General features: G+C 38.4%; 1 protein-coding gene across 1 annotated transcript in view; it reads left to right on the forward strand.

Moving 5' to 3' along the window:
* The first annotated feature begins 8,279 nt into the window (after window positions 1–8,279).
* The window catches only part of cenpx (centromere protein X), a 64,448-nt gene continuing 50,586 nt past the window's right edge, over window positions 8,280–22,141 (forward strand). The window contains exons 1-2 of the mRNA XM_028818840.2: window positions 8,280–8,518; window positions 14,765–14,816. Coding sequence (XP_028674673.1) covers window positions 8,483–8,518; window positions 14,765–14,816 — 88 coding nt within the window. The 5' untranslated portion in view covers window positions 8,280–8,482. The remainder of the gene's footprint in view (window positions 8,519–14,764; window positions 14,817–22,141) is intronic.

The following is a 22,141-nucleotide window of genomic DNA, read 5'->3' on the forward strand; positions in this document are numbered from 1 at the left end:
AAGAATGCAGAATACGTACCTAACTTCAGCATTGTGTTCATAACAAACTCAAAGGTAGATTCTGTTAAACAGTAATTCCTTTTCCAAACTTATTGTGCGAGAAAAAAATATTGCGTTGTTTTAACACAGATACGTCTCCTACACACTTCACTTCACTCTCCATTCCGTGACTTTACCAGACCTTGCGGTTCTTGTTTCTTGCCCCTCCCATTTCCATTGAATAACACGTGAACAACCAATATAGTTCGTGCGCAGATCTGATATAGTTCATACACAAAGTTGCGATAGGGTGCGCATGCGTAACCAGTATGGTTTCATACGAGAAACTGGCATGGTACACACTGTCCCAGATGGATGAGGACCCTACCCAGCCGGGACGCCTGGATGGTCCCCGTGATGGACAATACCTCCCCTCTGCTTATGGGCCACTGGACCTGAGCTGGGACACTCATCCCTACCGGAGGACGTGGCCACCTCCAGGGGGCGCCCAGACAACTGTGAGGTCCTGGATGGCAGCACTTTTGCCACACCAGGAAGTGCTGCCGGAAGAATTCCCAGGGGCACCCGGAGTGCTTCCGGGGGCTCTCTTGACACTTCCGCCACACCAGGAAGTGTCGTCAGGGGGAGCACCTGGAGCTCATCTGGGTCGGTATATAAGGGACTGCCTCCCTCTAGAAACGGAGCCAGAGTTGGGAGGAAGGAGATGAAGCTTGTGAGGAGGGGAGAGGAGGTCATTGAGAAAGAGAAAGAGAGAAAGTAAGAGAGTTGGTGGATGAAGGCATTGTGGTACTGAAAGGAAAAATAAAGAAGTGTTTTGGACATTCTGGTGTCTGTTTGTGTCCGGGGGTATGCTTTCCACAACACATAAAAACAATAGAGTTCAATCGCAAAACTGACATGTTACCGACATGAAACCAGTGTAAGACGTGCATAAAACAAATATAATACATACACAAATCCATTGTTAGACCGGCACAGATCGCAAGCCAATGTAGTTCATACACAAATCGATAACATGTGACTGTAAACCGATGCAGTTCACTCACAAACCAACAAACGTACTGGAACCAGTGATATACAAATGCAAATCAATATAATTCATAAACAAACCAGTGGTATGCATATACAAACGGATATAGTTCACGCACAAATCCATAATATACGGACACGGACCAATATAGTTGATATAAATGAAACCAGTATAGTACACACGCAAACCAATTAAGTATGCACGCTGACTGATAGTAAATATTAATGAACCAACAGTGTTCACATGTAAACCAATATATGATTTATGGCCTGTTTGGCCTATCATGGGGTGGGAGGCAGCCTATCCAGCAAGCATTGGTCCCTGACTTGCGGAGTAGTATCCACTTGCAGAGCCACAGAACCATATGTCACCGCAGTCGTAGACCCACAGTTGTAGACCCGCAGTTACAGACCCAGAAGTGACGTCTTCATCGTTTCAGGACTGACTTCATAAAATTACTTTTGGAAGGTTTCAGCAGGTCTCGGCAAAGCCTGGAAAGTAACGTAGGGTCAGGGACCCATTCAAAAATTAAGAGATAAAAATGACAAAGAAAAACATTACATCAAACCAAATGATATGCATCATTGTGAAGTTTATAGGGTTTCTGCCATCACGTTGTGTCATACATCAAACTAAACAATACGGATCGTTTCTGTGAAATATACTATTAACATTTATGTTGTGTTAGGGTCTGTGGGAACCATTAATTAACCAAAATTAAAATCATTAAGATTTGTGTTAATTGAAAATAGTTTTTCGTTTACATTCATGAAACAAAGTATACAATATAATTATTATGTTTACACCACGTTAGAGTTTAGTAAACATTAATAATAAAAGTTATTATGTTTTTTAAAATGTACTATGCATGTGTGCAATATTGTTCTAAACCAATTTAGAATGAACATTTAAGCCAATCTAATATTTTTAAACATGTATGTGAAGAAAATGGCAATACATATTCTACACTGAATTATCCATCCATCCATCCATTTTCCAACCCGCTGAATCCGAACACAGGGTCACGGGGGTCTGCTGGAGCCAATCCCAGCCAACACAGGGCACAAGGCAGGAACCAATCCCGGGCAGGGTGCCAACCCACCGCAGACACTGAATTATGCTATATGTTAATTGCCTTATATAGAACTGCTCTAGTTTTTGTCACTTATTATTATAAATGATGGGCCATCAAATGAAAAAAAAAGAAAAATAATAATAAGACCACAATTTATTTATATAGCACCTTTCCTATGCCCAAAATTCAGAAAGAACAACAGGATCTATATGACATTGGCTACAAATAATATCTTCACTAAATAAAGATAAATACAGGATATACAAAACATTCAAATAGAATAAAAGACAATAATCCAGACTAAAATAAAACATAATACTACAAAAAATCTTGAACAAATAACATAAATTGTGATAAAAAAGCAAACCCTGAGTGCCTAAACAGATAGAGGGGATAAACTGAGGTCATTCCACAGTCTGGGCACAATACAGCTGAAGGCCCTGCTGTCACCCATAGACTGCAGGTTAGTGTGAGGCACGGAATCAGAGGACCTTAGTGGGCAGGTCAATAACAGAATTTGATATTCAATCCTGTAAGACACAGGGAGTAGTGAAGGTGCAGCAGGATGGCTGTGATGTGCTCGCTGTTGCCAGTCTGTGTCAGGACTCTTGTAGTTGAGTTTTGAATCAGGTGGAGCTGTGATATAAGATTATAAGTGGCACCTGCCAGTAGTGACTTACAATAACCAATGCGGGATATGATAAAAGCAGGGACAAGATTCTCAGCATTAGAAAAGGAGAGGAATGAGCAAACATAAGAAATATGACACAGGTGGAAGTTTCTTAATATGGCTTACATGGGTGAAATAAGAAAAGGAGGAATCAAAGTGACACCAGGATTCTTTGCAGTAAAAGAAGGTCTGATGAGATCATCACCAAGAATGGTTCAAGAGGAGCTTGTTTTCTTAAGTAGCACTTTAGTGCCACTTTGCAGGAGTCAAGTTATGTTGCAAATTTAATTTTAAAGAGTTTTGCTCTGTTCAGGTTTTAATTTTAATTTAATTTCACTGAGGCAAGTTGTGAGCTGAGAAAGCTGTGATGAAGTGTCACTCTTAACACTGAAATAGATCTAAGCATCATCTGCATGATAACCCAGTCCAATGCTATGAATAACATGCTCAAGGGGAAGCACAGAGATACAGAAGAGCAGAGGATGTAATTTCATTAACAAAGGGAAGACAGATGGAGGAACTCCTGTGAGAAATTAAGGCATGAGGGTTGCCCTGGACACAGCACCATATGCAATAACTTTTATTTTTACACAAACTGGGACAGTAGCTCCTCAAGAGGAAGGTAACAAGGCTTAGCACAATAAGGACAAATAAGCCAGAGCTCCCATCTCAACTGCTGGCCACACAGAATAGGCCAGTGAAAACATTAAAGTTTGTCAAAACAAATTACACATCCTTGGTGCACAATGTGACCTGCACAGGGATATGAGATTCCATGGCTAGAAATGATAATGAACTATAATGCTACAAAAAGAGGAGTGGAGAATTTAGACAAAACATTACACTGGATGCTGGCCACGGGCAATTTTTTCAACATATTGAACATCTCAAAAAAAAGTATTTTTGTCATCTCAACAACCTGGAACCTAGACTGGAACAGGGAGAAGGAGACAGAGCCATCTTGAGGAGCAGGGTAAACCATTGGTGACACCATGCTACTGGGACAACATGTGCCAAAGACCCCAGCATCTACAGCCATTGTGTAGATTCAACAGTCCAATCCACAGGGGAACCAATGACGGCACCTGTAGTATGTATGTATAGTCAGTGTGTTTGTGTGTCTCACTGTGTTATTTTAGCCTACTTAACTGTACAGTTATTACAGTATTGTGTATAAAATGAAAATATGCAGTTCTGCTTGATAAACAAATAGAATGTGATCTGAGGGTAAAATGTAAACAGGTTATTTACATTGCTTGTTAAAATAAAGTGACCATCTGATTTAAAAAAAAAAGTCCCTCAATAGTACATACGTAGCAAAAATGTAATCATAAGTTGAGATTCAACACAATTATTTTGCATGCTTTTCAAAGAGAAATTAAAATATGATGTTTGTAAACTACTGCATTTGTGAAGGACTGAAGTGTGGGGCTATCCAAAACTATCATTGAGTGTATTTCAGTAATGTGTGTGGTGACGTATAAAACCACAATATTACATTAAAATATACTGCTCAAAAAAATGAAAGGAACACTTTTTAATCAGAGTATAGCATCAAGTCAATGACACTTGTGGGCTATTGGTCTGGTCAGTTAAGTAGCAAAGGGGCTTGTTCATCAGTTTCAGCTGCACTAGAGGGGCAACAATGAGACCCCAAAACAAGAATGAATGGTTTAACAGGTGGAGGGAGGCCACTGACATTTTCCCTCCTCATCTTTTCTGACTGTTTTTTCAGTAGTTTTGCATTTGGCTACAGTCAGTGTCACTACTGGTAGCATGAGGTGATACCTGAACCCTACAGAGGTTGGTGGCACAGATAGATAGATAGATAGATAGATAGATAGATAGATAGATAGATAGATAGATAGATAGATAGATAGATAGATAGATAGATAGATAGATAGATAGATAGATAGATAGATAGATAGATAGATAGATAGATACTTTATTAATCCACAAGGGGAAATTCACATACTCCAGCAGCAGCATACTGATAAAAACAATATTAATTAAAGAGCAATAAAAACGCAGTGCAAGTTAAAAAAAATGCAAGGTGGAGAATGCAAGGCAGGTATAATAGACAATAATCTTGTATAATGTTAATGTTTACCCCCCGGGTGGAATTGAAGAGTCGCATAGTGTGGGGGAGGAACGATCTCCTCAGTCTGTCAGTGGAGCAGGATGGTGACAGCAGTCTGTTGCTGAAGCTGCTCCTCTGTCTGGAGATGATACTGTTCAGTGGATGCAGTGGATTCTCCATTATTGACAGGAGCCTGCTTAGCTCCCGTCGCTCCACCACAGATGTCAAACTGTCCAGTTCCATGCCTACAATAGAGCCTGCCTTCCTCACCAGTTTGTCCAGGCGTGAGGTGTCCCTCTTCTTTATGTTGCCTCCCCAGCACACCACCGCGTAGAAGAGGGTGCTCGCCACAACTGTCTGATAGAACATCTGCAGCATCTTATTGCAGATGTTGAAGGATGCCAGCCTTCTAAGGAAGTATAGTCGGTAGTCCAACTTCTCCAGGATGGCAAGCACATCAATACGTGCCATTGCCAGAAGGTTTGCTGTGTCTCCCAGCACTGTCTCAAGGGCATGGAGGAGGTTCCAGGAGACAGACAGGCAGTTTCTCTAAGAGAGCCAGACAGGGCCCCTCGTAAAAGGTCCTTAACCCGTCAGCAGGACCCACCGGTATCTGCTCCTTTGGCCAAGGAGGAACAGGTTGAGCACTGGCAGAGCCTACAAAATGACCTCCAGCAGGCAGGCCACTGGTGTGACTGTCTGACCTCTGACAAAAAGAAACAGACTTTATGAGGGTGGCCTGAGGGCCCAACATCCTCTAGTGGGCACCATGGAGCTCGATTGGCATTTGCCATTGAATATCAGAATTGGTAGGTTCACCACTGGCGCCCTGTGCTTTTCACAATTGAGAGCAGGTTCACCCTGAGCACATGTGACAGACATGAAAGGGTCTAGAGAAGCCGCGGAGAATGTTATGCTGCCTGTAACATCGTTCAGCATGACCGCTTTGGTGGGGGGTTAGTGATGGTCTGTGGAGGCATATCCATGGAGGGACGCACAGACCTCTACAGGCTAGACAATGGCACCTTGACTGCTACTAGGTATTAGGATGAAATCCTTGGACCCATTGTCAGACACTATGTAGCTTATGTCATGTCCAGGGCAACCCTCATGCCTTAATTTATAATATAATAATTAAGTTATCTTAATTTTATAATAATACTGTATAATCTTATATCACAGGTCCAGCTGATTCAAAACTCAACTGCAAGAGTCCTGAAACGAACCACGAACAGCGAGCACATCACAGCCATCCTGCTGCTCCTTCACTGTCCCCTGTGTCTTACAAGATTGAATATCAAATTTTGTTATTAACCTGCCCACTAAGGTCCTCTCATTCTGTGCCCACACTAACTACACTCTGTGGGTGACAGCAGGGCCTTCAGCTGTATTGCGCCCAGACTGTGGAATGACCTCCCAAAATTAATGAGATCAGCTGACTCCATTCATTTGTTTTAACTCATTTGTTTAGGAAGACATTAAACAGACCTAACATTCTGCCCCTTCTTTCAGTTTATCCCCTCTATCTTTTTAGGCACTCGGGGTTTGCATTTTTATTACAATTTAAGTTATTTGTTCAAGATTTTTTTGTAGTATTATATGTTGTATTTTAGTCTGCATTATTGTCTTTTCTGTGGTGGGTTGGCACCCTGCCCAGGATTGCTTCCTGCCTTGTGCCCTGTGTTGGCTGGGATTGGCTCCAGCAGACCCCCGTGACCCTGTGTTCGGATTCAGCGGGTTGGAAAATGGATGGATGGATAAATACATAAATTGTGTTCTTATTATTATTGTTCTTGTTTTTTCTTTTGATGGCCCATCGTTTATAATAATAAGTGACAAAAACTAGAGCAGTTCTATATAAGGCAATTAACATATAGCATAATTCAGTGTAGAATATGTACAGTGATCCCTCGCTATATCGCGCTTCGCCTTTCGCGGCTTCACTCTATCGCGGATTTTATATGTAAGCATATTTAAATATATATCGCGGATTTTTTGCTGGTTCGCGGATTTCTGAGGACAATGGGTCTTTTAATTTCTGGTACATGCTTCCTCAGTTGGTTTGCCCAGTTGATTTCATACAAGGGACGCTATTGGCAGATGGCTGAGAAGCTACCCAACTTACTTTTCTCTGTGTCTCTTGCGCTGACTTTCTCTGATCCTGACGTAGGGGGTGTGAGCAGGGGGGGCTGTTCGCACACCTAGACGATACGGACGCTAGTCTAAAAATGCTGAAAGATTATCTTCACGTTTCTACCTTCTGTGTGCAGCTGCTTAGTGAAGCGACATGCTGCACGGTGCTTCACATACTTAAAAGCTCAAAGGGCACGTATTGATTTTTAACTCTTTGTTTTTATCTCTCTCTCTCTCTCTCTCTCTCTCCCTGCTCCTGACGGAGGGGGTGTGAGCTGCCGCCTTCAACAGCTTTGTGCCGCGGTGCTTCGCATACTTAAGCCAAACAGCCCTATTGATTTGTTTGCTTTGCTCTCTGTTTCTGACAGCCTGTGCTCCTGACAGGCACTCCTTTGAAGAAGAAGATATGTTTGCATTCTTTTAATTGTGAGACAGAACTGTCATCTCTGTCTTGTTATGGAGCACAGTTTAAACTTTTGAAAAAGAGACAAATGTTTGTTTGCAGTATTTGAATAACGTTCCTGTCTCTCTACAACCTCCTGTGTTTCTGCGCAAATCTGTGACCCAAGCATGACAATATAAAAATAACCATATAAACATATGGTTTCTACTTCGCGGATTTTCTTATTTCGCGGGTGGCTCTGGAACGCAACCCCCGCGATGGAGGAGGGATTACTGTATTGCCGTTTTTTTCACATACATGTTTAAAAATATTAGATTGGCATAAATGTTTATTCTAAATTGGCTTTAGAACAATATTGCACACATGCATAGTACATTTTAAAAAACGTAATCACTTTTATTATTAGCGTTTTACTAAACTCTAACGTGGTGCAAACATTGTAATTATAATGTATATTTCGTTTCATGAATGTAAACAAAAAACTATTTCAATTAACACAGATATTGATGATTTTAATTTTGTCGACATGTTAAATAGTTCCGTACCCCACAGACCCGAACACAACGTAAATGTTAATATTGTATTTCACAGAAACGATCCGTATTGTTTAGTTTGATGTATGACATAGCGTGATGGCAGAAACCCTATGACCTTCACAATGATCCGTATTATTTGGTTTGATGTACTGTTTTTCCTTCTCATTTTTATCGCTTAATTTCTGAACCCGACGTTACTTTCCGGGCTTTGCCGAGACCTGCCAAAACCTTCCAAAAGTAATACGAAGTCAGTACGGAAACGACGGAGACGTCACTTCCGGGTCTGTAACTGCGGGTCTCCAAATGCGGTGATGTATGGTGCTGTGGCTCTGCAAGTGGATATTATTGGACTTGCGAGGCCAGAACAGTCTTTGGACGGGGCGACAGACTGTAGCAGGGCACTCACACAAATACACAGGCCAATATTCAGTAAGCTGCTTTCAATATTACGCTGACTCGAGACTACATTACCCACAAAGCATTGCGTCTTCAGTGTAAACGACTATTGGTAGCTGTGATTGGCGCGATAAAGAAAATAAAGTACTGTATTAAAGAATGGAGGAAAAGGCCACGAGCGCGACATTCAAAAAGGTACATCTTGGATAAATTCAGTTTTTAGATAGTGATGTAATTGTTTTATGTGCTTTGAAATATCACTTTAGAAATGGTCTACGGTACTTTATCTTGGTATTACGTGTCACTCATTGTTGTTGAGAGGCTTACGTTTAACGCACCATTTTTCTTTCAAATCAAAAATGCAGTACTTCCTTCCCTGTACCTTGTGTAGACTTTTATACACACTGGAGTGGTTTCTGGTTTTTTATGTCGTTTTGTTCATGTGACAGTATTCTAGTCATTTTAGAACCACAAGACTATCATCTTTTTTCTCCTATGTGTCGTTACTACAACTTTGAAAACGATCCATTCAGTCTCAGAATGTAACTGTTTACAGTGCCGATTGAAAGCGTGCCGTATTTGCTAGTAAATTTGCCCTGAACCCGCATAGATATATACAATTGTGGCTTATACCTAAACACTGGAATATCAAAATGTCATTAAATATCTGCTGAGAAGTTTAAAATGCGAGTTTCTAAAAAAATAAACTGATGTATTAGTACGCGTGACAGCCACACGCTTTTAGAAATATGTATACGTTGTCGCTGAAACTGTGCCCTGCAACCTTTTTAAAGCAAAGAGCCATTTGATCCTAAATGTTTGACACAAGATTTACAAAGACCACAGATCTTTGCTTTTCAAAGATCTGTCACAGCACTCTTTGATTGACAAGAACGAAAAGAGTGGACTTTTCATTTCTGAAATCCTTCAAGCGACCAGTAAAAATGAATCGTGCATTTTTGTAATAGTCGCCAGAAAGACCTTGATATCAATGACACTTCCAGTAGTTTCCAGATGTTTTTTTAAGTTTCGAAATGAAACAGATTTCAACTTTTCAGGTCTTCTGCAAACAAAACAAAGCCTTTATTTTACTTTTCATTACTGAGTGCTTCATCTGTAGCGACAGATACCAATTTATTGCTGTCAGTTTCCTTAAAAGTCGAAAATTCCTAAATTGCTGCAGCGATATCTTCACCTCGAGTCTGCCCTTTAAAAGGTATCAAAGCCAATAATTCTTAATGGAGACCTTTATTAGAAACATAATGTTACAGAAGGTCAATTTGTGCGATTTCGTTCACGTCACGACTCTTCACATGCCAAAGAAAACAAAGTCAAGTCAAAGCGAACTTTATTGTCATCTCAACCATATACAAGTATACAGGCAGACGAAATTGCGAAGCTCATGGTTCACACTCACAGTGCAACAACATGAAGTTCAAATAATAAATTAAAAATAGAATTAAAATTTAAATTTAAATTTACCACTAGATTTTTAAATGTATCTACTTTTTTTAATAGGTGGCCAGCAGGCTAATTTCTGAATCCTCATCATTATTAAACCTCATACTTTATGTGTTTTTCCTATTTCTCTTCAATCCTCTATCTCCTAAAGCATCATACATCATTACTTTTTTATTTTATGTATATATGTAGGAATATTCTTTTGTTAGATGAACGTGACAAAATTAACAACAGCAAAAACCAATGACAACAAAAATAATAATTTTATATCTTGCTTTTTATTAAAGAGTTGTTCAGTACACAAACCACATAAGTTAACATCTCATAATAAATGCTATTTTAGCAGTTGGGCCACTGTATCCTTCCCTGAACCACTCTTTGTGGGATGGCTATTATTTTCACCAGGTGCTATTTGAGCAAATAAAAGTTTGAGGAGATAGAGGTCATAAAAATCCAAGAGTTGGGCAGGTTAGTGGTTGTAGCGCTGTAGGTTGTGTGTGGCATGTTGTGGAGTTGTATGTATATTACTTTGCTGTTGATTTGAACTACATGATTAAATACATTGTAGATACCCCGACTTAACTAGACACTTGTGTCCTGATAGTATATCGTCTATAAATGCATTGTCCTCACACTATAACCTGTATCTGTATCTTTAGCAGACCAATACAAATCCAATTATATATTCTTTTGCAAAATGCAAACTAGCAGGCTGACAACTTCTGTTGTGGGTTTCAACGTGGTAGGTTTGCCAGCTTTGCCTCAGATTCTGTATTTATTACAGACTAAAGCATTAGCTGAGAAGAAAACACATACAATTTTGAAAATATACAGTATACTTGTTGAAAAGCGTTGACATAATGGTATCTTGCCCACTGGTACTGTAACAATGTATCCAGTGTATTAGTATAAGAATACCATCAGTAAGGCAGTATGTTCAGTGTTCTGCGATCGGTTGTTCCGGAAATGTACATCAATCTCCCACAAATAAAGCAACACTGTAAAATTGTAGGTGGTGTCAAAAGTGGATGATGGTGTCTCCTCAGTGCAATAGTTCAATTATTAAGTCACACTGCCCCAAAAGAATTTGGCATGAATTATCACAACTGAAACAAATATCACTATATTTTACTGCCAACTGTAATTTATCCTCACTTGTAGTGGTAAATTTACCATTTGAGATGACATTTGTGGCTTAGCCAAAAAAAAACAAACAAAAAAACCCCCACAAAACTTGCTTTGAAAAATCACCTGGGAGAAAACACAAAGTAAACAGAACATGTGAATAAAATGGCTGTGGTATGTTATGCCCATTTTGCAGTGCCCTGCTTATATTTTTTCCATTTTATGAATCTGAAAGTGTCAATAATTAACAAATGGTGAGATGAGCTTTTAGCGCATTTCTTATTTAGTCCAGTGGATGGTATGGTATACAGTATGCGCAAATGATATGCAAGTTGGTCATTTGTAAATGTTTTGCAAAAACTAACTTCCTGCTTAGTTGACAGATAACTTTGGTTAAATCTTTGGCTCACCCAGCCCATTTGCTATGAAACTAAAGAACTGCCAAATTGGCAAGGTTAATTTTTTTTACCTATCAGCTCGTCCATCTTTTTGTACAATAAACAAAGTAATTTTTGTACCATGTTACAGTGTATTGCTGCTAACAGTGACACCCTGTGGCCAAATTGAAAATTGTACAAATTGCCAAAGGCAATGTTGGTTTACCCTGTTAAAAAATGGTGGTGCCCCAACAATAATATCATTCAGTGGTATTTAAGGGAATGGTTGATCATCTTAAGAATTTTATGCATCACTAAACCCCTATAGAATGTGTCAACACCCTTATTAACTCTTACGTTTTATTGTCTTGTTTTGGTGCATTAAACCAACTTTAAGTGTTTAACTGGGAACATTACACCCTTTTTACTAGAAATCTGTGAGACCAAAGAGGTTTCACAGTGTTTCTCTTGGCAGTGCCCAAGAAATACTTTTCATTATAAGAAGGAAAAGTAAGCAATGTTGCATAATAGGTAGAAACAAAATACACATTGTGTACTAAAGAATAATAAGGAAATAAAATCTACATTGTATAATAAGGAATAATATTTCCAAAATAAATATTAATGATTGAGAAGTCTATGCTAGTTTCATCTATTTGGAATATTCCTCGCCAGCGCTTTAAGTAATCGTGGAGTAATCACATTATTACAATATATTGTAATTATACATATTTTTTTCTTGTATACCTTGTTGTTTCATAAAACTGGACAAAAGACTCATCTTTCTATCTTAACAAGCAATTCTGCAATACAGTGAACCCTCGTTTATCACGGTTAATCCGTTCCAGACTCTACCGCAATAAATGAATTTTCGCGAAGTAGGATTCTTTATTATAAATCGAATATTTTCACAGTTAGAGTATAGAAAACCTGTTTACGACCTTCTAAATATGCTTTTTAACATTATTAGAGCCCTCTAGACATGAAATAACACCCTTTAGTCACCATTGCACTCGTATTACCCAATATATTAGACAAAATAAGAGAAATAAGACATATTAAACGTTACAAATATCATATTATTATTATTGTACTGTACATTTAATTACACACACACACACAGTTCTTACACACAACCACTAACCTATGAAGGCACGAGCTCAGTAGGAGAGTCTTCAGGTTGTAAGCTGGAGCGCTGATTGCACCCTCAGAGGACACAGACGCCCCTGGGAAAACCCCTGAAACAGCTGACAGTCTACCTTCACATTGTTCCTTACCCTTCTTACTTGCTCTATAATGCACGATAAACCTCTCACGTGGTACTCCGCTTACTTAAAAGTATTATGCAGCGCCTCTCAGCTTTGGAATTGGTTGTTTTGTTTCTCTCTCTCTCTCACAGACATTCTCTGCTCCTGGCGGAACCGTCATCTCTGACTTGTCATGGAGCACGTTTAAACTTCTGAAAAGAGACAAATGTGTTTTTGCAGTGCTTTGAATAAAGTTCTTTTTTTTTTCTACAACCTCCTGTGTCTCTGTGCAAATCTGTGACCAAGCGTAACAAGGTGGTGCAGTATCTTCAGCAGGTGCGTCGTTGTCTTCTTCCGCTGAAGGAGTACTTAGGAGTAGGCAGTGGGTGTCTGGGTGCACGGCTGAAGAACATCTTGATAGGCAGTTGCTGGCGCTGTCTTTTCATATGCATGAGGAGGCTTTTGTAGGGTATTGCCATCTTTGATCATATCCAAGAGTTTCACCTTCTCCTGGATGGTAAGCATCTTCCTCCGGCGCTTAGTTTCATTGTCAGAAGGCTTAGAAAAAGCAGCATGTTTAGGAGCCATCATGGGGCTTAGATAAAAGTTCTCAGAAAGCGCACGCCTAGTGACGTAAGCGTGTATGAGAAAAAATCGCGATAGAGTGAAGCCGCGAAAGTCGAAGCGTGATATAGCGAGGGATCACTGTACTAGTAATTTTTTGTTTTTAACGATGGTACTTCTTCCCTTATAGATGCAGAAGTTTTACTTTAGAAACAATGTTTCTTGGCTTTAACCCATATTTCACATCTTAGCAGACAGCTTGCTGATGTTGCATTTACTTATATGACTATGTGACTAATATAAAGATGAGACTTGCACTCTCATTCAGTTATTATATTCACAGATTTTACATTAGTTCTATCACATCAGAAGAATCCCATAGTTTTGTAAGCTTTAAAAGAAATTAATTTATAACAAGTTTAGGGAGTAAACTCTCAACTAGAGATAACAAGATGACATGAATACATCTGTCAGGTAGGGATTTGCAGATAGTAATGTGATTGAGATAGGTTGTAAATTTAATTATCTTGTTCATCATCAACTACTGTGGTATTTTTGCAGTGGGAGAAACCCGCCTGACCACAGACAGACAGACACCGAATGTCCCGAATACACACGCTTTATTTCTCTCAAATGTGACAAACAGCACCACAATGCCTAAATCGGCCAACTGTCTCTTTCTGTCTATATTTGATCTTTTCTCTCTAAGTCTTCAGCCACCTTCTCCTCCTCCTCAGGCTCCTGTCTTCTCCCTTCTGACTCTAGCCCCGATTGGAGTGCGGTGGCCTCCTTTATAAAGCACCAAGAAGTGCTCCAGGTGCTTCTTGATTAGCATCCGGCAGCACTTCCAGGTGTGGTGGAAGTGCTGCATGCAGATTCAGCTCTCCCTTCTGACAGCACTTCCTGTTGTGGCGGAAGTGCTGTCAACCACCATTCTGGAGCTGTCCAGGCGCCCCCTGGTGGTGGCCATGTCCTCCCACAGGGTTGAGCATCCCGGCTCCGTGGCCCCCATGCAACCCAGGAAGGCTGCCCTCTCACGTTCCAGGGAAAATACTGTCCTTCCCATCTCCTGGCATCCCAGTGGGGCAGTGTCACCGGATATCTGTCACAGCAGTTTAATGAATTGGTATTTTCATGGTGCCATGAATTATGAAAAAAACTTGGCTACCTTTGCCTCTGTGTGCACGAGAAAAGACAAAGGAAAAAAAAAAAAACCCCTAAAGAGAAAAAAGCTATAAAAAAATCCCACAGGGATCCTTGCTGGCATCCAAAGAAACAAAGTTTTTAGGAGCAAAGGCTGTGTTTTAATTATCTTGCACAGCAGTAATGCACAACAGTAAATTCTTCTTCCACTTCAAAGTGCAAGAATGACATCAGTATGTCAAGTCTCACTCTTCTCCTCCATCAGGCTCGCCTTTTTGTCACTTGATTCATACCTGTAACTGGGGTGTAAGCTGTAGTGGTCAAATAAACTGTAAACAGGTTCATTGAGAGTGTGTTTGTATGAATAGGTGTGATGTTCCATGCAGTGGAGTGGTGCCCCATCCAGGGCTATGCCCAATGCCAAGTGAACTAGCTCTGGATACTATAACTGTGAACTTGATTAAGCTGTTTTGATAGTTTTTTTTTTTTTTGTTGATTGGATTTATTTATATCTATTTATCTAGGAAACAGTTCAAAGATTGATGAGCCTTCATTTCAAGGATGAAAAAACAAAAGGTATGTTTGTTGGTAACAGTAAAATATTATTTAGACATTATGATTTATAGTACCATATTAATCTTATTAAAATTTTAATCTGACAAATAACAGATGCATGTTAGAATTCGTATTTAAAGAAACTAGAATACCTGTAGAGTATAAATATACATAAGGTAACAGTAAAATCTGAAAATGTATTCTTTGACCTGTATTTCTCAAAAATACCTCCACTCATTTCTTATGTAGCTTTCTTAGTGAACAGACTTGGAGCATGTCACAACTTGTGTAATTCAAATAAAAAACAGCAGTTAATAAAGAATTGTGAAACGATGAATAATAAACTATAATTTAAATAATAAATTAATATACTATTAAACTAACATATAAAGTGCTTATGAAACAAATGTATTTCAGTATACATCTGTTTAAATAAAACAAGCTAAATGTTGCTAATGGAGCATAATTTACAAAAAACTTGAGTTGCTTAGTTTCTGTTGATATTTCTTCCATAAGCTGTGTGATTTGAGGAGTTTTTTGGGTGCTGTGGTAGAACATAAAAAGTACTAATATAATCACAGCAAGTTAATATTACTTGTTGTGAACGATAAGAAAATACAGAAAAACAATCAAGGGTCGGGGGAATTCCCCATATAATATCTGGCTTCATTGTTTGGTCGTCAAAAGTTGTAATCGGGTCATAAATGGCACAATAACACATTCGACAGAGGCATTGAGTTTTCTGAGGCGTTGTATAGATGCATATAGGAAGTTGGATAAACAGAAAACGGAACTGAGTTGGCAGGAAATGAAAAGGCGAAAGTGACGCCTCCTTCGGTGGATGGGGTGACATCTTTAAAGGAAGCTGGAAGTGAAGTCATTGACGTGGGGCTGGAACTTATGAGATCGTTACAGGACAGAGGTGATGTCTTGATAAGTGGAACCCGGAAGCGGAGAGATCACGGAGAGCCTGAAGTATTGAGGTAGCATGGATCCGAGGTACTTTACGGCTGTTGTCCTTCAGTTTTTCTGTTGATGAGAGAAAAAAGCATTAATACTCTGTCCCGCTCTCTGTCGTTCATACTTTCACTCTCGTTTGGGCACTTTGGCTGCCCCCTAAGTGCACGTATGTGCCACTGTACAACAAAGCTTGCTGTGTTCTTGATATTCTGTGCAATACTGAAAACATAATTTGAATAAATATATGGAGGACTTTAGAGTAATTTTGCCTTCAGCTGGATCAAATCATTTGCTTAGCTAAATCAAAAGTAAATCTGAATGACAAAAAAAAATATTGTAAGATGAAAAAAACAATGTTAAAGTTTTGGGACATCTCAAGGCCAACCTAGTATAGTTGAAAGACTTAAAAGCAATTATTAGGCATTCTGGGAGGAAGAGATGGGTCCAGGTGGAAGGACACTGGAAGTGACATCGGTGGAGAAAAGGTGTCAGTCTTCATTTCTGCAGACAGGGGAGAAGATAGATTATTATTATACAGCGCCATTTCCTGTCTCAGTGGAGAACTACCATCACCCAATCTTTGAAGCTACTTCCCATGCACACGCATGTGACTGTATATACACATATAAATTATAAACACACAGTTATGCTCATAAGTTTACATACCCTGGCAGAATTTGTACCATACTCTGAAGAAAAGATGACTGATCAGGAAAAAGACATTTAATCTTCATTTACAGCACAACCATTAAACAAAACATAAGGAAAATGATGAGATGGTCCCTTTTCAAAACTTTGCATACTCTTTGTTTTATTTATTTCACCTGTTTGCATCAAAGATGACATGCAGTCTTTTGTGATAGTTGTGGACGAAGCCCTTGATTCTCTTGGGTGGGAGATCTGCCCATTCTTCTTGGCGAAATGCCTCTGGGTAGGTCCCTTAATTTGAACTGAACTGCATGTTTGAGATCTCCCCAAAGTGGCTCAATGAAATTAAAGTCAGCAGACTGTGATGGCCACTCCAGTACCTTCACTTTTTTTTCTCCTTTAGTCACCGAAATATAAACCTGGTCTTGTGTTTTGGATCATTGGCATGTGGGAAGATCCTGGTGCAACCTATGCACAGCTTCCAGAATGATGAATGCAAGTTATCCTCCAATACTTTAAGGTAACATGCTGCATTCATCTTGCCATCAATTTTCATTAAGTTACCATCTGTCACTATAGCTGACAAACACCCAGAACATCAGAGATCTACCTCCATGCTTCAGAGTAGGGGTGGTGTACTTTTCATTAGGGGTCTTGTTGCATCCTTTCCAAACATAGCATTTATGGTTGTGACCATAAAGTTAAATTTTGGTGTCTTCACTCCAAAGGACTTTGTTCCATAAGTTTTTAGGCTTGTCTAGATTCTTTTTGGAATTCTGTGGGCTGTTTTGTGCTGTTGGCACAGTAAAGGTTTTTTTTCTTGCATCTCAACCATGCAACCCATTTTTGATCAAGTGCCTCCTTGTTGTGCATCTTGAAGTGGCTTGTGAGTTTTTTCTTGGCAGTTTGACAAATGATACTGGCAGTTGTGGCTGAAATCTCGGATGGTCTACCTGACCGTGGCTTGGTAGCAACAGGACACGTAACTTGTTATCTCTCTATTATAAAAAAAAAATCCTGGAAGGGAGAGACTAGGGAGATGAGATGTGATCTTCACAGAAGACACTTAAAAGACCCACAAGACGAAAGAGATTGGCCACGGAGCATCTCGCGGGGACCTTAAACATAAGACTTTGTGCCAAGAGATTGACCCAGGACCGTCTCGCGGGGATGTAGAACATGAGATTCTTGCAAGACACGCCCTGCTTACAACCAATATCAAATAAGACCACAGGCAGCAAAACACTCAGTTGAGTAAAGGCTTTTAGCAAACACAGATCCAGGGCTCTCAGCACATATGAAGCGTATAAGGACAATACGTTATAGATGAAATGTCAACGGATAATCGAAGAAGAAAGAGCAGCATGGAGAAAAGAGACTCAAAAGCATTGGAGAGAAAAAAAAGCAAAAAAGAATAGTCTATGTGCAAATTCAGAAAATAAGAAAAGTAATAATCAGCCCGGAACAAGTGGAATTGAAAATAAAGTAGGTCCAATCGGGCTCAGAAATAAAAGACAAAGTAGAACTTCATAAAGACGTTCAGAAACGTTGGCGCAATACACATGCAGAGCAGGTTAGAGATTATGAAAGCAGTGGAATTCGAAAGGCTCAAAAAAACCTTGGCGCGATACAAATGCAGAGAAAGTTAAATAATATGAAAGCAGGAAAATTCAAAAGTATAAAAAAAGATAGTAAAGATCACAGTAGCACAAACAAATGGAAATTATTACTCGAAAAAAGGGAAAATAATCACCACAGACCAGGTGTAATTGAAAAAAAGCAGGACAAAGCGATGTTAGAAATAAAAGACAAAGAGTAGAAAACAAAGTAAAACGTCATAAAGAGGTTAAAAAATAAGGGGGGCAAACACATGCAGAGCAGGTTAGAGATAATGAAAACAGTAGAATTCAAAAGACTCAAAAAAAACGTAGGCGCGATACACATGCAGAGCAAGCTACAGAATATGAAAGCAGAAAAAAACGAAAGTGTCAAAAAAAAAGAATGTAAAGATCGCATTAACGCAAAGAAACAGAAATTATTACGCGGAGAAATAAGGCGAATAGAGATCGAAAATATGGACATAGGTGATATGTCAGAAGTATGTAAATATTGTAAGGCTTTGAAGTTTAAGTCAGAGACTTGTAGATCATCTAATTCTTGTTGCCATCAGGGAAAAGTAGTGTTTATACACAATGAGGAGGCGTATCCAAGATTATTAAAAGATTGGGTTGTTGGGGAAAGTGAAATTCACAAACACTACAGGCAAAATATCCGAGTCTACAATAATCTTTTCGCATTCGCATCATTCAATGCTCAAAACGTAGATTTACACAAGAATGGACCATACGCTATGAGAGCCTGTGGTCCAGAAACAATTAAAGCAACAACAAATTTAATTTCGAAGAAACCACAATTCGGTCAGGTGCATATTTATGATCACGGAGAAGCGATGCAACATAGAATCGAAAGAGTTAAACAATTGGACATATTAGAAATTATACAGTCAATAATGAATACAAATCCATACGTCCAAAAGTATCATACTTTACACGAAATTTATCCGCAAAACACGAACAAAGAAGTTTTCTTGAATTTCTATATGAATCAGAAAGACCATGCACGTATATATAATAAACCAACGCAACATGTGATGAATTTTCAGTGATAATAGTTTCAAAAGACGTAAATATCAAAAACAGAGTAGATATTTGTGTTTATGTGTGTATTTATATTTAATTCACCACATTCCGATCCATTACTCTTTCCTTTGCTTTTCCCAGATTGAGAAACAATGGTCATACAATATGAAACACACGCATTCAGAAAAATGAATAACAACACAATATTTTGGGGCAAAATTAGCGATACGTTCCAATGTATTTAATCCATTTCTGTCATCTCAACATCTATCACAACATTACATTATTAATGCGTATCTAAAAATCGAAGCTAATCGTCTCTTCTTTATTAAATCGAATCAAGCACAACTTAGAACGGAACATATCCAAGGTCTCATTGATCACGTTCAAAATTCAAATATCAATAGTTCAGACAAATTCAAAATGGGTAAAGAAGTAATATTACCATTATAATATCAAGGTAGTCCAAGAGCATTGCATCAATTATATCATGATGCAATGGCAATATCCAGAACTATCGGTCGGCCGGATTTATTTATTACAATGACGTGCAATCCACAATGGCCAGAAATCCGGAGATTCTTGAAAACAATGCCACTGGCTACATCGGCTCAGGATATTCCGATTTTCGTAAGTAGATTGTTTTATCGGAAAATCTTAATTTTATTGAAAGAACTCGAAACGGTGTTTGGTCAAATCTGAGCATATATTAACATGATCAAATTTCAAAAACGGGGTTTACCGCACATGCATTTATTGGTTACTTTGCAAAAAAAATTATTAACTGCTGATGATGTAAATCGTTTTGTCTGTGCTAAAAATAAAAAAAACAGAGAAACCTATCCTGAATTATGGTACAAAGTCATTAAACAAATGTCTCACGGACCTCATTTAAAAGATTCAGCATGTTGGGACTCGAAAGAAAGAAAGTGTTTAAAAAAAATTTCCAAAAGCTTTCGTTCAAACAATAGATATGACTAAGGCTGGCTTTCCAGATTATCACTGAAGAGATAATCGTCATGAACAACACACTTATCATGGAAAGAAAGTTGGAAAATTGTGATGATCGATAATTCAATGATTGTACCATATAACCCGTATTTGCTAAAAAGATTCAATTGTCATATTAATGTCGACTATTAAAAGTGTGTATCCGCAACACCAAACATGGGGGTTGGTGAGCACAGTAATAATTCTCACACGAGACAAAAATCAGAGTTGGGGAGTTGTCCCCGTATAATGTCCAGCGATCTTCAATGAAAAAGTTGCAAACAGGTTGATCAAAAGCATAACAATTGATAATACATGACAGTGGAAGGTGGAATTTATACAAAATGGAAACCGGAAGGAAGTATTGGTGGAAATGGCATCATAACTGTGAGACCGGAAGTGGCATCATCAAGAGTAGACCAGAAGTAATGTCCTCAGGGTGCAACCGGAAGTGACATCACCAGGTATGACACTTGCGGACGTTACATCATCCGATAGGACTGGAAGTGATGTCATCAATCAGCGTCCGGAAAGTGACGTTGTCTTTGGGAGTCGGAGGCGTAAATGATGAACTGGAAGGGGAGCCATTTTAGGAATCCAGGAGATTCGGTGAATGAGCTTGTTTACTGTTTTTCTTCGTGAATCCTGATGAAAAAAGGAGAGACGTGTTAATACCTGATGCAACCCCTTTGTTTCGAAAACTTTCACTCACCTCTGGACTTGTTGGCTCCCTCACAAGCGCACGTGCATGTAAACCTGCAAGATCTGTTAACACTCAAAAAATTTTTTATTCAGGACAGTTATAATTTTAAATACAATTTTACAATATTATGATTTGAGTGGTGTCCTTATTTTGCTTATGTTATTAAAATGCATTCAAGTGCTACTTTTGTCTTATTTTCAAGCTATGTGCTTGTGGGAGTCTGGGAGATATTCAAATTTAAATGTTTCAGTAGCCTATCAAACAGGTACTCTTTGCCATCAAAATATGACATACCATATCATTTACTAAATGAAAGTGGAAAGTGTTTAAAAGACAAAAAAAAAAAATTAAAAACAAATAAAGTTGGCTAATCCTATGGCATACACGCTCCTGGTTTTATAGCAGTAGCAATCTACATTTTGTACATATTATTATATGCAGATATATGCATTTAAATTTAATTAATTTCATTAGTACATGCATCTCTCAGGATATATCTGTGAACAGTGATGCATTTATTCATTCATTAATCCCCTAAAATATATCTTACTTCACACTGTATAATAATCAGTTTAGAGTGCATAATATTACAACTTTGTTGTTAGTTTAAGTTTATTCTTCATATTTAATATGAACTGTTATCTTTATAAGCTTTAACAATTGCAAACTTGTGCTCACAGCACCTGCAGTGTACAATTCAAAATGATAGATGTCAGATATCTCTGTGCTTTGGGATCATTAAAAAATTTTTTTAAAAAACCTATAATTTAACCTGTTTAAATATTAAATTAAAACATGTTCACATAAAAACATATGCTTGAAACTTTTTCTTTTCATTCAGATTTGTTCCAGGAAAGCCTAATACTTAAACACACCAGAAATATCCGTACCATACAGTATGTATCGGTAATCTGTTATCTTTGCTGCCCACATACAGTATCAATATCATTATTGATCTAAAATAGACATATTGGTCATGCCCTAATGAAAACAAATGCTCTTACTGAGGTAATACAAAAAAATGTTACAGATGTCATTAAATGTTAATTAAGTGTTTTATAAGCAATGTACATAAATAAATTTAAAACAAACATGAAAAACATTCAAGGAAAAAGAATATTAATGTGATCTTTAGTAAACATTTTTTTAGGAAAGCAACACAGACACAGCACTAAAACACTTTAAATGCTTTTGGAAAAATGCAAACTATGCACATAAGCATTTTTGTGTATCTAAACTACGTTTTTCTAACCTCCAATTTTTTTGCAAGAAAGACTAACATGTCAATGTGCCCTTTAATGAGGCATGCTTTATTAGGTTGCAAACGGACTCATATGTACTAAATAGATGCTCTGAAGTTTAGCTGGAAGTATATTAGCACATGGAGGAGTCATGCCACTGTTTAT

The sequence above is a fragment of the Erpetoichthys calabaricus genome, chromosome 14, assembly GCF_900747795.2.
Source record: "Erpetoichthys calabaricus chromosome 14, fErpCal1.3, whole genome shotgun sequence".
Taxonomy (NCBI): domain Eukaryota; kingdom Metazoa; phylum Chordata; class Cladistia; order Polypteriformes; family Polypteridae; genus Erpetoichthys; species Erpetoichthys calabaricus.